The sequence below is a fragment of the Pteropus medius genome, unplaced genomic scaffold (assembly GCF_902729225.1).
Source record: "Pteropus medius unplaced genomic scaffold, Ma_sr-lr_union100, whole genome shotgun sequence".
NCBI classification, from domain to species: domain Eukaryota; kingdom Metazoa; phylum Chordata; class Mammalia; order Chiroptera; family Pteropodidae; genus Pteropus; species Pteropus medius.
Window position 1 is genome coordinate 13,790,198 of NW_024350926.1, and position 17,647 is coordinate 13,807,844.

At 46.1% G+C, this 17,647-nt stretch overlaps 1 protein-coding gene across 1 annotated transcript in view; it reads right to left on the reverse strand.

Annotated features, from left to right (window-relative positions):
* MMP16 (matrix metallopeptidase 16) overlaps positions 1-14,808 on the reverse strand; it is a 155,535-nt gene extending 140,727 nt beyond the window's left edge. The window contains exon 1 of the mRNA XM_039841982.1: positions 14,492-14,808. Within this exon, the coding sequence (XP_039697916.1) occupies positions 14,492-14,623 (132 nt within the window). The 5' untranslated portion in view covers positions 14,624-14,808. The remainder of the gene's footprint in view (positions 1-14,491) is intronic.
* Between the last annotated feature and the right edge of the window lie 2,839 nt (positions 14,809-17,647).

A 17,647-nucleotide genomic window follows, 5' to 3' on the forward strand; every position in this document is an offset into this window, starting at 1 on the left:
AAAACTGGGGTAAATCAGTAAGAAAGAGACGACAAAATAAAGGCAAGCGAAGAAAATTTTTGCAATAAAAAATTAAAATATTTTTAAATGCTGATTATCGATATTAACTTAAATTTGCATAAAATTAATTTTCACTGCTCAAACCAGAAAAAAAATTAAAAGTACTGGTAGAGTGTGTAGAATCACCCATGCTCAAGCACTACTGGTAAATATTAAATTGATGTATTTTGGGGATAGCAATTTGGCAGAATCCACCACATTAATGCAGCAATCTCGCTTCCAGAAATTTAGTTAGATAAACTTGCTCGTGCTTACGTAAGCACACAGCACTATTGTTTATAACAGAAACTACCTTGAAAACAACTATCGGCCCAGCAATAAGGCTACAGTTAAGTAACTTACCATATAAATTACAAGTATAAAGTTGTTTTAAATGTACCGATACGAAAAATTCTCCAAAATATGTATTTAAAAATATATAGATCATTTTAAATAATGTATTTCCACAAGAAGGAAGGAAGGAATTTTGAGTGTATGTGTAGAAAATTTCTGGAAGTTAGTCGCATGACAAGAAAAAAAAAGAAAACCAAGTTTTTGTTTTGTTTGTTTTGTTCTGTTTTGTTTTTCAAGAAAGGAACCTACGAGCCTTGGGTGGATGTCTGTCCACAGCCAGTACATGATGCTATAGCAGAGACTCGTCTTTCCTGTTCAGTGCAAGAGTGAACAAAGGGCTGTTCGCTACTCAGAGGGCTGCACTCCCCACCTCCTGCGGAAGGTCGACGAGGCGGAAGAAGGTCCTGTGGCTTCCCCGTTCCTGTCTTGCCAGTCACCAACATGCGGGTGCTGAGCAGGAGAAAGATCTGTCAGACTTTAACGTCTGAGTCAGTTCTTCCTGGGTCTTCGATACTGAGCTTGTTAGAACACTAAACGTGATCTGATTTTAATGTAAGTTATTTCAAAGAAATTCAAATTACTTTGTGACTACTCGCTGTTGGTGTTTTCCATGCCAATGGATTCAAAAGTTGATGGCAGCATAGCAACATTTTTCTCAACCATGGAGCCAAAAGAGGTGTTGAAATGATTTCAGAAGTCCAGTGCAATACAGGTAAATTATTCTTGCTTTTTCCTGAAAACTGGGGAGGTTGCCGTTTATCAATAGTTATAACTGCAACGGTAGTCACCAAACTAGAACAAGGTCATTTTCCCCCAGGTATTCTGATACACACTTCTGGGAAAAAAGTGAACGATTTGACAATTTTTTTAAGGCCAAGACAAGAGAAACTTCTATAAATGTGGTATTGGTGAAGATAGAAAACACATACCAGAAATACTGATGTATCATGAGGGAGATGTCTAGAAAAAAACTCCAGAAGCCTAAGCCACTCACAAGTTAACCATTAATCACTAAGATAAATATGGCCTTCCGTTATGAGAAGTTGGATATTTTCAATAAAGTTGCTGAAGTAAATATCAGATTAACTAGAAACTCACACCCATGAGAAGGGATGACATAACTCAGTCACTCTTTCAGTGCACATCTACCGAGCTCCCTGCCTGTGCAAGGCAGTGCTGGGCCATGACATATAGTGGTGACCAAGGTCATATTCTCTGTCTCATCATAAAGTTGTAACTGACCGCGAGAGACAGACACAAATGTATTACTCAAAACTTTGTACAACAGATTACCTGCACGTGCATTTAAGTTACTCTAACATATCAAATTTAACCACATGCTCCAGGCAAAAAGAGAAAAATTACTTAATTCGAGTCCCTCTAATTTTCTCCTACAGCTGATATGAGTTTGGCCTCCATGATTCCAGAGACAGGAAAAGCAAAACTAAAAGGCCCAGAGACACAAGAGGGGTTGATACTAGGCTTCTGGGTGTTCATGTGCCAAGTTCTAGCCATTACTAAGCCACCGAATGGATTTTCAACTGTGATGTTAAAAGCGAGCTTTTTGTCTTACAGACAAATGTCAGAACAAGTAGAGAAGGTTGTTACAAATGCATACTGAACTCTTTCGGGGTGGAGTGCAGATGGAGACTAGGAAAAGGCCAGACGTCTGCTAGGCACTAAAGACTGTGCAAAGGCGTAAGGGGACATAGAGGAGGTCGGCATTTTGATGAAGACTATAAGGACAGACGTCTTGGCCTGTCCAGGAGGAGAAGAGAAAGCAGTATGGCTGCTCCAACAGTGGTTCTCAAGTTTGGTCCAGGAACCTCTGGTGATCCTAAAACTCTGTGAGGAGTCGGCTGCGTCAAACTTTTGATATGATGTTATTTGCCTTTTCACTCCCATTTGCGTGCAGTTGACGGTGCGGTTTACCAGAAGCCATGTGATTTCTAACACTGCAGTGCGAATGCAGAAACAAACATTGAAATCCAACTATCTTCTGTTAAGCCAGATAGTATTTGGAAATATGTAAAACAATGTATTTTTTTCATTTTTGTAAAATTTATTTTTCATAAAAATATGTTTTCTACATTAACAAAATAACTATTATTTTTTAATAAATTTCTAAGTAAATATTTTAAAACTTTCTCATGTTTAATGTCCAGTACTGTAAATATAGATAGATATAAGCCACATAATATTCTTTGGTGTTTTCAATAGTTTGGGCCTGTATGGGTCCCTAGTTTGAGGACCACTATGCTCCATCATGGGGAGCAGGAGATGAACTTGAGCCAGAAGGCTGGATCAAGGGTCGGGGGCTGGACATGAGGGCTATGCTGGCCACAGACACACGTATGTTCAGACTGGACAGAGAGGCTCAGAGCAGGGCTAAGCCAAGAACACATGGGACAGGAACAGAGGGAAGATGCATGTTACAGGAAAAGCAACAACTGATTGGGACTAGCGGCGGGCCAGGCGGGTGCCCACCCTTCCGACATGAGCGCCCGGGTGGTGCCAGTGCAATGATGGGAAACGCTTGGGGAGGACAGAAGAAAATGCCTGGTACTGGACCCAGGAAGGCTGTCACGTCGGCAAGGGCACGCAGACACGAGAATGCGGGCTACTCCGAGCGAAGGCTGCGAACTGGAGACAAACACTGGCAGCCGTCCTCTTGTGGGTATTCAGGTCACAGGTACCCACAACGTTGCCTAAATAAATATTAGAGTGAGACGCGCCTGAGGCCAAGCCCCAGTCAGCCCGACACTTACTAGTGAGGCAGACTGCAGCCGCCTCGCCATCTCACCTAGGCTGACCCCACACGTCACTACCAGCCGTCGTTCCTCAGTAGGTCGGTTCCTGCGTGCTGAAAACTGGATTACATGTTCAATATTCTGGAAGGTCTAACAGCTCTGTTGAGGTGAGATTGACACACGAGTGGTGTGTACTTAAAACGCATGACTTGATACATTCGGCACACACCGTGGGACCACCACGGCACTCAGGGTGGTGGGTGGACCCTGCTACCATCGGAAGTCTCCCGCCCACTTCCTGTCTCCAGGCAGACACTGATCTGTCTTCTCTTGCTATAGATCAGTGTCCATTTGCTGTCACTTCATATAAGTGAACCTCACAATATGTGTCCCTTTTGTCTGGCCCTATCCACTGCAGTCATGTGGAAATGCACTCACGTTGGACTATGTGTCAACATCCATCCCTCTCCCATTGCTGCGCGGCACTCCACCGCATGGATGCCCCAGCACGGGCTGCCTGTGCGTATGGATGGACCCAGGCTGCCTCCAGATCCTGGACATTTCATGCAGGGCTGCTTACTGGCGATGAAATCGTTCAGCTTCTCAACGCCTCAAGAAAATCTTTATTTTTGGCTTCATTTTTGAAAGACACTTTCACTGAGTATAAAATTCCAAGTTGACAGTATTTTTTTTCTTTCGGCATTTTTCAAAATGTTCCTCCAATGCCTTCTTGCTTACATTATTTCTGACAAAAAAAAAAAAAATCTGTCATTTTTTTCTTTGTTTCTCTATATGTAAGATGTCTTTTTTTTCCTTTGCTTTTAAGATTTTCTCTTTGTCACTCATCTGAGCAATTTGATTATAGTGTTAGTTTTCTTCATGATTCTTGTGCTTGAGATTCATTGAGCTTCTTAGATCCATGAGTTTATATATTTTCCACCAAATTAGAAAAAGCTTTAGCAGTCACATCTTCAAATACTCTGTCCCCTCTCCCTTCGGGGACTCCAGTCACACATATGTCAGGGCACTCGAAGCTGTCTCACATATCACCAGTATTCTGTTCACTTTAAAATTTTCTTTTCTCTTTTTCATTCTGGATAACATCTATTGCTGACTTCAAGTTTACTATTTTTTTTCCCTTCAGTAACATCAAATATGCTTAAATTTCAAGTGTATCTTTAATCTCACATATTGTAGTTTTGATCCCTAGAAGTCTGATTTGAGTCTTTTTCAATATCTTCCACGTCTCATTTTTTTGAACAAAGAATACAGCTATAACTACTGTTTTAATATCTTTAATATCCTTGTCTGCTAACACCCATGCCATTTCTGCTCAGTTTAGATAGACTTACATTTTTCCTCTTTGGTTGTGTTTCCCTGCTTCTTCGAGAGCTTGGCAACTTATTTAGTTATTTTTTTTTTTATTGGATGCAGACAGTGTATGTTTTAACTTGCTGGGGGTTGGGTATCTCTGTTCCTCTGCATACCTCTATACACTGAGCTTTGTTCCGGGAAACCGCCAAGTCACTCAGGACAATCTGAGCCTTTCGATCACGTTCACTGAGCTGCAGCGATACAGCTAAGGAGTTTAAGCATTTCTTCCAACGCTGTTGCACAGACCCTTTACGGCACCGGCCTCTGGAGAAGTGAGAGACAGCCAAACGCACACTCAGCACCGAGAAATCGCATAAAGTCAGTCAGATTCTCACCATCCTAAGCGGGTTTAGAAACAGTCCTCCCTTGAAAAGCTACTGAGTGGACACGATGAGCCCTGAACGCTGTCACAGCAAAGCTCTTAAGGCCTGAAGGAGCTTTTCTGTCCTCGGGTCACCACCACGTTCAGATTGCCATTGTCTGCACGACAGAGCCAGTCACCAGACGTGAGCCCTCACTCCAGCCGTGAGGGGCTGCCCGTGTCCGGGCCCTGACTCGTCTCTTTTGAGATCTGAGAAAGGTCTCCCCTATTCCACAGGTAAAGAAATACGTTAGGGATAACAGAGTAAATCTGTTTCCTTGGGACCCCCACCCCATCCACGTGGTGTTTGACACCGCCAGCCCCAGAGCTCAGAACACACGCACGCCGGCTGGCAGGCGCGGGCGCAGACGGGAGCCTTTCGTTTCCTCTCATCTTCTGCTCTTCCCTCCCGGGATGTAATCGAGTCTTCCTAAACCCTCAAACGTCACATTCAGTGATGATCTACACCATGGGAAATACTTGAGGGATGAGAAATTCTGAGTACTTTAATGTTATATATAATTTAAGATTAATAATGTTTTGTGTAGTTTGACACGGGCTACCAACTTCCTAATGAGTGAAACACCATAAAGGGCATCGACAGTCAAACCGCACGGGTACCGCGCAGTCAGCCACGGCGGCGGCCCCGGCTGGTACTCGGCAGGAAGGCCTCGGCCAGCGCGGCCCCGGCGCGGCGCGGGCGCGCGGGGAACACGGGGGGCTGGGCGGGGCGGGGCCGCACGGACCGGAGGCTACTTCTCGCCTGCGCTCCCTGGCCGGCCACGGGCTCTGGCGCCGGCCTGCGGGCTTTGCGGGGCCCGGGCCGCGTCACGCGTGTTCTCCGCGCTGTCTCGCCGCGCGGTGCCTCAGGCCCCTCACGTGTGAAGCAGAAGCGGGGTGCTCGCCCGCGGGCCGCGGGAAGTGGGCGCGAGTCACCGCAGCAGCAGGCACTGGGCGCTGGCAAGGAACGATCTCACTGGCATCGCAAAGGCGGCCAGTAGCGTCGACTCCAGGCGTGTCCGTTGCGCCGGTCGCGACGGCCCTGTCCGCCTGGAAGGCAGTGCCGGCTCACGCTGCTCCCACGCTCCGGCGGCCGCGGGGCCAGGGGCCTGACGTGCACCCTGGTCTGACTCAGGAGGGAGATGCGTTGCACGGCCTCTGCCGTCATCGCAAACCTGCGCCGCGGATAAGCCATGAGATCCCAGATCCGCTTATGAATGGTCAAAATCGGGGAAGGCCGCTTGCGTAATTTGCCTGACTCCTCCGCGGAGCAAGCAAACAACTGCACTCGACGCTCGTGCAGGAGCAAACTGGCGTCACATAATGGAGTCGCTGCGATATGAACACGTGCAGCCGTCCAAAGGCGCTCTATCTGCACCTGGGAGCCTGTTCTCCGTTTCACATAAGTCACTGAGTGCGCATTTGACTCTGGAAGTTACATGAAACTGTTCTACTTCATTCACAGCGAAAGAGGGGGGACTGGAAATGTCCCCCCCCCCTTTGTGAGCCCGGTGTCCTGCAACGTGACTGACACAGGAATTCCCTCCAGACCCCAAGCAGAAGAAACAGGTAGGACCGACCACACGCAGGGCGTGCAGGGGAAAGTGCACTGGCATCGGAACTCGCAGCAGTGCGAACAGCGCATCATCAAACAAGAGACTGTTAACACACAGTAAGGACTCAACTGTGGAAAGTTCCCATGGGAAAACGCCCCGCAGACATCGCTCAGTGGCTGCGCACAGGCCAGCACGCTGCCGACATCGCCTCGGCTGTACGAGATTGGGGGATGTTCAAAAAGTATGCAGCTTCCCTAAAACGGTCAGTGTGTCCTCCCTTAACTGAAGCACGACTTAAACGTCACCGTAAAATTCCAGTCCAGTGAATGAGCTCTTTGGGTTTGTTTGGTCAGTTGAATACATGACTCTCAGGGCTGTCTCTCCTGAGAATATGTGCCTAGGGAGCCATAGCTTACTGCATTTACCCACATTTAATTAGATTCACTAGATTAAAAAATGGTGAAAAATGTGAGTGGTGCTTGTGAGTAGATTATTATATCCTAATGCTGACATGTCTCAGTGCATAAGTGATGGCCTTTTTTTTTATTCCCCAGAGGTCATATAATAATCTGCTCAACTGAAAACATATCTGAGGTTCCTATTTAAAGAAAAAGACACAGTTTCACACTTTTGTGGCTCATTTCTTATATATCTTCTAAAAAGAGAAATAGGTAAAACCTGTACATTAAAATCTGCTTTCAATGAAAAATGTTTATTCAACAAGGTCCTATGATAAACCTTAAAAGTAAAATATCTTTAGTGTCATGAACACTGAAAACTGAATTTTTGCTACACATAATCTAAAAGGCGTGATCAAATTAAATTTGTCCCTCCTTTAATCTGTTAGACAATTATTTTTAGGCACCTTAGCCAAAATGAGAATAGCAGAAGCACCTTCCGCCGCTATAATGTATGTTTTCTGACTTATTTTATGCCTAAAAGCAAGGGACACACAGAGCAGTCCTGCATTATATAGTCTTTGTCACACTGTCATGCCCAGAACTCCTGCTCTCCTGGAAAAGTGCTAAGTTCCTTCCTAGTTCATCAAATATGAAATCACGGATACCAAGTGGCTCTCAGTAAACCCAGCTCACATCTTAAATTACACACTTATATCTTCACTGATTTCCTTAAACTCTCTCTGATTGGCTAGGATTCACTCTATGAAGACTGATTGCACCCAGTGTCCTTGATTTTAAACCAATCCTTCTGCCCCTGGAGTCCTTAAACGGCTCAACAGCTCCCCCTAGCCTCCTTTTATATACTACACCTCAGGTCTCTATCAGAGGTGGGGGGCTGGGAGGCGTTACTCAACTTTCTGGGCTAAGCTTCTTTGTGTGGCCTCTCAAGATAGCGCATGATCCAAACCCAAGGATGCACATGCCAAACAGTCGTGGTGAGACACTGAGACAAAGAGCACCCATTCAGAGCACTAAATGACAAGAAACGACGATCAAATATGGTTTCGTGAATAACCTTGAAATCTATAAGTAGCTTTCCCAAGAAAAAGGAAAAGAAGGCAAAAGAAATGTTAAGTGTCACAGATGCTGTTACGCAGCACTTTATCCTTTTGGTATGGGATTTTTTTGTCGTTCACATCAGCTGCATATTTTATAAAACAAATGCTATCTGATTTTTCACATTCGAAATTAAATGTTATGAAGAACAGAAATAACCTTCAAAGAGCCATGTACCAAAGTTATTTTCCACAAGGGGCGAAAGAAACATACAGTATAAAAGCACTTCATTTCACTACAAAATCTGTGTATATTTTACAGATAGATAAATAGGTTTGAATTTTGAGACCCTCCCCACCAAAAAAGTTAAGATTTTGATCTTATTCCAACTTGCCTTTTTATAATTGATGTACCACTTGTAGATTTTGTATATATATTATATATATATATGTTAAATAACATCGAGCTATGTTTTTAACATTAAATCTTTAGTTTCCTACTTTGACCAAAAATTGATTTTAAAATTACATATAATTTGCTGTCAGTGTTTTTACTACTCAGCAGAAGGCTAGGATTATTTCCAAAATGGAACACCCTGTGTCACTACAGATGATAACACATATTAGCTGGAAGTGGACATTCTGTATTTTTAAAAAATATGCATTTCAGAAAAAAACAAAAACTGAACACTCTAACTTTGTGATCTAGTTGCCCCAAAATGTACATGGTAAATAGGTACATTTCCCTGCCCCCCACCCCCGCCCCCAGCTTTGGCTATATGAATTAAAATAAAGCTTGGAGACTAAATAAAATAGAATTTCAAATTGAGAAATGGCTGTAGGGACGATTTAGTTCAATTTTCATTTTGCAGGTGAACGCAGGAAAGAAATAACTTGTCCAAGACCAAAGCTCATTACTACAAGGACCGAAGTTTTTTAGCCCACACATGACAGCGCTAGCCACACCCAACGTGTGCCCTGGACCCCATCATATGACAGTGCTAACTCTCTTCCTGTCCAATTACATGGACAGGAAGTGTTTTGTCAAAAAAAATTCATTGTCATTGCAGAAAACATTTTAATACCTTTTTCTGCCCATCCTCCTCCTTTCGCTGTCAGTTAAAGAGAAAGATCTTTACGTTATGGATTTGGGACGTAATACTGAGCTGGCCTAAGCTCCACATGGAACCCTATTCCTGCTGTGGATCGGAGGAGGCACTTGGGCCTTGGGCCAGTTGAAGCAAACAGACCATCGACTCCTGAAGGCCTATTTATTTTTGATGGTATTAGGGAAGATGAACAGATTTCAGCCAACTGAGTCTTGTAAGAGAAAGTGTGAGCTGAACTTGACACTCTATGATAGTAACAGATGACAAGACAAAATGTGAAAAGCACATTGCTGAACTAAACTGTCTAAGAAAAACCCACGGGAAGAAAATGTACTGATGTTAGCTTGGTTGACTTTCAGTATATCACACTTTTTAAAAAGAAAAAAAGGCATTAACATAAAATCTTCCTAGACCAGCTGGTATGTCCTAACCTGATAGACTTTATGTAATTAGATGCTATCATGCCAGTTACCTTTGAATGAGCATTTATTTTTTTATTAATGATAATGACATCTAAAAAGTATGAGCGTTCAACCATATGAATGCATGTTCCCATCTATTTATCTAATGAGACATGCATTTACTTAATCATCTAAACAATCTATGAGGCAGGTACTGTTAGTGCCCCCTTTTTACAGATGTGTACACTGAGGCTCACAGAAGTGAATTAACTTGTCCACTATTAACTTAATAATTCACTTGCTAGTAGAAGAGCTGGAATTAGAATCCAGGCAACCTAGTGCAAGAATATGTGCTCTTAACCCCTACAATTACTGACAGCAGAAAATGATTTGGTGGATATAATTATATTCACAGATACTTTAAATCGTAATGGAAAATAACATGAAAAATGACTTTCTCAACTTGAAATATGCTGAAGGGTCAGAGAGTTCCTGCAGGAGCATAAAGAAGTAAATCTTTCTCTTTGAACACTGACAATGGAATGTAACTAATTGATTCAAATGTTCAGTGGCTCTTTTTCAGTCCTGAAATAACTGCAATTGGTCATTCACCAAATATTCTAAACAGGTACATTTGAGTAGGCAGTGAAATTAAGTTACATAAAACAATTGATTAATCCAACTCCAGAGAAAAGAATTATACAACTGAAGAGGTGCATTCAAATTTTCTTACGTTAATACCCTGAAAGAATGTGAAGAAGAAAACGTAGAAACTTTAGATCTGTTGCTAACAACCTGACTCTAGAGATTTAAAAACTGCTATGGGACCCAACTCTTCTCTTACGTGACAAGGAAGAAGAGACTGTAAGAGCAGAGCCAGCTGCACAGAGGGGATGGGCTCGTCTGGCCACTCCCTGTGGAGTCCTCGTAGGGTGGTGAGACAACCCATCTGCTGGCATGTGCTCACCTGGAAGGGTTTCATGACAAACCCTACTCCAGGCATCCTGGCCAGGCAGTTCTAACCAGCGAAATGGTTCAGGTGGGACGCACAGGAAAAGCTGGAGAGCTGAGGACCATTTGTCTCTCGGTCACTGTCTCTGGCCCCGGGAACACTCTGAACAGCATGCCTGGGGTGTCCTGTACAGCTTGGGGCTTGCAGCAGACAGAAACCTTTAGGAATCAGTCACACAGGCCTTGTTGACCAGTATCATCTACCACCGTGGGGAGTTATGGGACGTAGTCAGAAGAGTCCCTTGGTACTCAACCAGGTGATGGTGACACCACCCTTTCATGCACAAATGAAGTGAGGCTTGTTGATGACTGACACAAGGAGAACACAAGGAATATGAAAAAACCGGCCCCAATATATTACATTTTAAAATTTTTAAATCTTTTATCTTTGGAATGTCTCTCCACCAATTACTGCCAAGTGTACACGCAGTACACAGCCACTCCAAGCAAACACCGACCTTTTGGGTAGATTAGGATGAACCTGACAAAGTAAAAAAAATTACTAAATCACTTAAAGAAATGTACTGCAAGAAAAATGTAGGAAATGGTTATATTCAGGATTCATAGTATTTGTCATAAAATATCTTTATAAAATCTAGAATCCCTCTTCTTTCTCTAATTAGGAACAACAAAATCAATTTTTCTTTATCAAGATTTTTTTGTCACCAAGAATTAATCATCTTCTTATGCTTTGATATGTGCATCATTCAGAGAATTACACGTGTTTATTTTACTACTAAATTATTTAAAGAATCTTCCTCACTAGAAAACAATACTGTTTTAAAAACAATAAAAATACATTGTTCATATATTTAACATTTGACAAACTATCAAAGTTGATGATAAAAGTTATGAATATTATGAATTATATCTTAAATTCCAACACAAAAAAATGCTTGCAGTGTACCAAAAACAAAACGAAACAAACAAACAAAAGGATCATGAAAATCCCCATAACAAGAAAATTATTTTAGAGACAAAATAGTTTTTTAGAGCACAGCGATTGAATCATGATTCCCTGCTAACAAGTTAGCGCCTCTGACCAATGATCACCTTGGTTGCCGAGCGCTGTCCAATGGCAGCAGTCTGACTTCCGGTTACTACCAGCAACGCCCCTCCTTTGCATCATGCTACTGCTTACACACGGGAAGGCCCACTCCCACACACAAGCATCTTTAAACGAGTGTATACTAAAAATATGGCATTAACCGGGGTTCTGTCTGAAATGAGTAAGGAGAGGAATGAACTGCATCTCTGCACAGCAGTACCCCAGGGGTGTCAGACCCTGCCTCAGCTGTAAATGGCCCTTTCTGCTTCTTAAAGACAAAATCAACTCAACGAAATGCCCCTCCCCCACCCTGTCTCTCTCACAGACTTGCATCAGCATATTAAGAAATATCTTCTGCTCTGATCATTAAAAATTCCAAATGTCTACACTCTTAAAAATCAGATGGGAAACAGTTAACATGAATACCTCTACCTAATTCCCCCACCTCCAGGAGAAAAAAATATTGGTTTTTATACTTCAAATTGTAGAGATAAAAAAAGATTGAAGTGCCAGTAATTGTGAAGTTCAGTGAAGAAGAAAGCCTTGTAATCTCAGTCGTCAGCACAAAAAGCATCTGTCAGAGCTCCCTTCCAACTATAATAACTCTGCGTGCTCACTAGAAAAAATTATGATCATATGAGCTTCATGCATGATTGATACCATTGCTGTTATTTTAAGACTGTCCTTGAGAATCAATCAAATGAAGCATGGCCAGTGTACGTTTTGCAACCAAGAATGAGAAACATAATACGAATGCCCTTTCTGAAGACAACGTGATGACCTATTCTTCCCATTACTGTTTCCTACCAAAAAGAAGCATCTAATAAAAGTGAATCGGGTAGAAATTCATGTCAGAAGATGTCCTGTCATCCCATGTTCTTTACAGTATGTTGAATTAACCAGCAGCTACACATATGATTAAAAAGAGAGCGAGGTTATCATTACACATAAAGAAGCATATAAAGCTAACTAATAATATGCTCAAGTGCTTAAAAAAACATTTGGGAAAAATACAACTATCAAGCATAATATACTCTAAATCATTAGAAATCTCCTGTGTATCAAAAAAGCTTTATAAGGTCTCAGATGGCAATGCCTCTTATCTTTCATAATTGAGTCTTTGCATTGTATAATAAATATGCTCTAAAAATGAGGAAGTAGGTTTTTTCCATAAGTCCCCTTTTCACACATATCTTGAGTAAAGAGAAGATATAATGGAAATTCAAAATGAAAACATTTTTTAGTAAAATCATAACTTTTTCCGGCATAATATCTGATTAAAGTGACTGAGGTATTCAAACTAGGAAGGACTACAATCAAGTTTATGTTTAGCCTCAAAAAAAAAAAAGGCAAATAATCATCAAAACATGATGCTATCCCAAAGATGTCTGAAAGCAAAGCCAAGACTTTCCAGAATCTGCCAGCCTTGGTGAGCAAGAAGAACCTAGCCTTGACTTCCGAGCACCCCCAGGGCCCACCTGAGCACCGCCACCACCACCACCTGCGGCCACCGGCCTTCTGCCTGTGACATTATAAGTAACGGCCTGCCACTCACATTCTTCCAGTCTATGAGCTAATTACGACTTCATTTCGACATCACCTTATGTCTTGATTTAAACGACAGGTATGAACATGCCCCCGTGGCATGCAATTCCAAAAGCTCGGATTCTCAATGAGGACACTGGGCATTCATCCCTTTCCCGTCTCTTTCTATCCAGAAAATAAAAGTTGTATTTTTCAAAGGGTTAAACAGTTTTTGCATTTCGAATTGGATTTTTTTTGCATAATATAATCCTACTTAACATCTGTGAACTTCTTTAACTCATTTGGTAATGATTGTTACTTTTTGAAATACTTTCTCTACCAACTATCACTTATTACATGAAGTCCTAAGAACAGATTCTGTAAGCAGACTGATGTCAGAATGTGCTCTCACACATGGCACTTAGGCACCTTTATATGTAAATCTGTTACATGAAACACATTCAAATACTGTGCAACAGGTTCTGCTATTGTGTAAACACACTCCCAACAAAATGACAGGAAGCTCTAAAGGATCAACAATATAAGGTAAAAATCACGTGGTTTTTCAGAGACTAAATTCTTCTGAGTTGCCAGCAACAGCTCTGGTCAGGAGTGTACCTCACAAGCCGCTCAGCCTGTGTGGGACCCCGCCGTGTGGAGGTGAGCCGGTGGCAGAGGCCAGGCGCGCACACGCCTCCGCGGACTCACCGCCCATCGCTGGCTCCAGCGCCCAGTCGATGACAGGAAGGGGACTCTGGCAGAGGTCTAGCAAGTCCTCACCCGTAAGTTCCCTTTGGCTTTGTGTCTGCCTTTTCCCAGAGCTCTCCCAGTCAAGCCAATGGCAGTCTAAAAGCTCCCCGTTCTGCCACAAGAGTGTGAAATCAAATTAAAAACACACCTCAGAACTATTGCACTGGGCCACGTTGAGGTTTGCGTGGCGGGGGAGGGGCGCAGCAGACACTTAAAAAGGGACGGATTCCACGTCCTCCGTGTAGCCAGCGCGAGACACAGTGTATTAACTTAGGTCTGAACGAAAAAGGACTCGGGCTAGTCAAGCGTTTCATCACAAAGTAACGTCACTAAACGCAGCAGCATTCCCCCCTGCCCTCCGGATCCTGCTTTTCGCCCCCTTTGTTAGACACCGCACACGGGAGAGAGGTTCCCAGAACAATGCCGGGGCGGCACCGATGCCAGGCAGTGAGCCCTGGGTACCAGAGCAGTGGACTCCCCCCAACTCGAGCCGCCTCCCGGGGCCACACGTCCGCCTCTCCCGGTGGCAGCGAGGACGGCGCCGCCGCGGCCGAGCGCGCAGCATCCTGCTTTGTGCCTCGGGGATAACGGACTCGGTCTGCGCGCATCCCTCACCCACACCCGGGGAAGCTCAACTAGGGTCTGGGCTGCAGGCGACACCGCTCAGACCCCGCTCTGGGCGACCGGGACCCGAGGGGCGACCGAAGCGTCTCCGGAGCGGCGGGGCCGCGGGGAGGAAGGAAGCCTGGTACTCTTACCTCCACATTGAAATACTGCTCCGTTCCGCAGACGGCAGCACATACAATCCAAAGCAAGGTCTGCAAGAAAACCGCCCCCGAGTGATGCACGAGACCCAGCCGTCTTCCAGAGCTGAGGGCGAGTAAGATCATAGTGGACCGCGCTCCAGCGGACGCACGAGCTCCCCGCGCCTTCCCTCGCCGTCCTCCTCCCTCCCGGCTTCCTTTCCGAAAACTCCTGGTGGGAAGGAGCCCGCAGGTTCACGGCGCCGGCCGGAGCAGGGCCGCGCTCGGCAGCCCGCGAGCAGCGCAGGCGGGTCAGCGGCGGCCCGCGGTCACCATCGCCGGCCGAGCCCCGGGCCCCGGCCCCGCGCCGCGTCCCGCCCGCGCGCCCTGCTCCGCGTGCGCCCTGTTCCGCCGCCGCCTCCGGCTCCTGCGGAAGGGCCGCCGCTCCGGGCTCCTCACCGCTGCCTCTCGGTCCCTCCCCTCCGCGCTCCCTCCAGAACGTTCATCCGTAATCTACATAACTCCTCCTCCTGCCTTCCTCCGGGTCCATGTTTCAAGGGGCCCCGCGCCTTCATCTTCTTGCTGACCACACGCGCGCGCGCCTCCCTCCCTCACATGCAGCTGCACGAGCTTTTTACGCGCGCACGCACAGGCACACACACATCTGCACACCAGCACACGCGCACATCTGCACACCAGCACACACACAGCAGGCGCGCGCGCGCGCACGCTCCTCGCAGGAGACGGCTCGGAGGGAGCCTCCACAGCGCCTCGCCCTGCAGGCAGCCGGCCGGCGACAAGGGCCCTGGGCGGGGACGCGGTGTGAGCAGAACCCCACCGCAGGCCCTGTCATCTCGCCCGCCCCACGGAGCCCCTCGAAGCACGTTGGCCCTCCCTGCTAGGCACGCCGGGCGCTCCGGGGCGCGGCCCTGCGGGGTGCCGAAGGCGACCGCGTCCTCCACCCACCCTCCGGGAGGTGGGGCGCCGGGCATCGGGGGAGGTTGCCGGGGTGGTCAAGTTTAGGAAGCCGGAGATGCAAGTCCGAGCGCCCAAACTTTGTTGGGGTCCACGGACCGAGCCTGTGGCCTGTTGTTTCCCCGAGTTCCCTCCGCCATCGCCACGCCCGCCCCCCAGCCCCCCGGCACAGCGTTGGGGGCGGGAGTCTGGTCAAGCGGGAAGAAAACGCTCACTTTCCAAAGGTGTTTAGGCGGGTGGACACACGTGCACGCTGGGACCCAGGAAGGGTGGTCCCGGGTGGGCGCGGGACTGGGCAGGGAAGGAGGAGGGAGCCGCCTTAGCAACGGCCGGGCGCAGACGGCGGTGGGGGCGCTGGCAGGGCGGCGGGGTGCTGCCGCGGGGGCGGGATGCTGCTGGCGGGAAGCGCGGGGTCCCTGCGGGCTGCCAGCACGCCTGTAGGTTCCGCACAGTGAGGCCGTGGACCCGGGCGGCAACCGGCCGCCCCGGGCAGGTGATGGCTCGGGGGAGGACGGTCGGGGGGAGCCAGGCGGGCGCGCGTCTGCCGGGGCGGGGCCGCGGCGTGCGCTTCTTCCCCGCAGCCAGCAGAGGGGAGGCAGGGCGCACGCGAAGGGAGTGGGCGCGGCCGGGAATACGGGCGGCTCCAGGTAGGACAGCGACCTCCGGCAGGTGGAGCAGAGAACTGACCAGGCTCACGGTATGGGAGGGCTGGTCAAGCGAGATTTAGGGCTGCAAGAGGTCATGCTTGGTAAGCAGATGCGAAATGGTGAAAAACACTTTGCCAGAAATTGCATGAGAAATTGTAACAGAAACAGAAAAAAGATGAGGAATGAGACTCCGCGCCTGCTTCAACAGCGGGAGGAAATCTGACCACCCAGTTTGACCCAAGTCTGGGCACGTTTTCTCAGCTGTCTGCTCTGAACACAGCACGTCCGGGCCACAAGGGAATCTGGGAGACATAACAAGAAATACCTTCTGCCGTGCAGCCTAACAAAATTCACAGCCTGTTTCTACACATGGTATCTCACTGAAGTCTCAACATCCCTGTTTTGTCTTCGTTTCACAGGTGGAGAAAATGATGGTCATAAAAGATAACTTTCCAGCAAAGCACTCCAGCGGCCAACTTCGCTCCTGAGCATCCTGACTCCCAGCTCATGTATGTCCCACTACGCTCCACTGGCTTTCCACACAGAAATTCACTTCTGCTTTTAACAGTTTTTCTAACAGTTTATAGCCCATAGATTGAGATGGCTTATGGAAAAGAAACAATTAGGAGGCAGCGAGAAAGCAAAGCCATCAGATAGAAATTACATGGAGTCGCGTGCCAATATAAAGTAACAAAATATGATGGGGAGTTTTTGTCAATAAGTCAAGAATCTAGCAGAGTGTGTACATTGTATCTACCAATGTGGTAATTAGTGGGAAGAGGTACAAAAAATTTTTTATACATTGTATCTTGCAAAGTGCAAAATTAAAGACATACAGCAAGATAGCTTATACATTGTATCTAGCAAAGTGTAAATTACAGAAGAGATACAGGGAAAAGCTTATACATTGTATCTAGCAAAGTACAAAATCAGAGAGTGGAGAGATACAGAAAAAAAGATTATACTCTTTTCCTAACCCTTGAGATAGCACTGAAGGGGAGGGAGGTAAAACGAATTTATGCAAGACAGTACATGAGGAAACATCTCGATGCATTAGTCCTTGCTAAGAGAGCCAGAATTTCCCAAGATTCTATCAGGGAGGGATTTCTTGAAGAAAACTCTTCCCACCTGAGCTAGGAGGACACCACATTTGCTGAAACAGGCAAGCTGACATGGCCAAAGTATTTGAGACAGGAATAGGTGTCCGGGAAGATCATCTTCAAATGATGCAGAGGACTGGCCGTGGGAAGAAACTGGGCGCGGAGAGGGCAGTTGGGACAAGCACCTGCACTTGGAGGCCTGTGCTTCCACAAGCCGCCCCAAGGGAAATGAAACGGAGGAGCCCCGAAGTCAAAAGATAGTCTCGAACTAGTGGTTAGTGACGCTGGCGATCTTAACAAACATTTATTAAATTCATTAGTGGACATTCATTGAGCAACGGATGTGTGAATGAATGTTCGAGGTTCCAGAAACACTAACAGAAATAAAATATTGAGACAGACACCTATGGACCATAGCAGTTGCGTAAGGACTCAGGTAATTACATCTG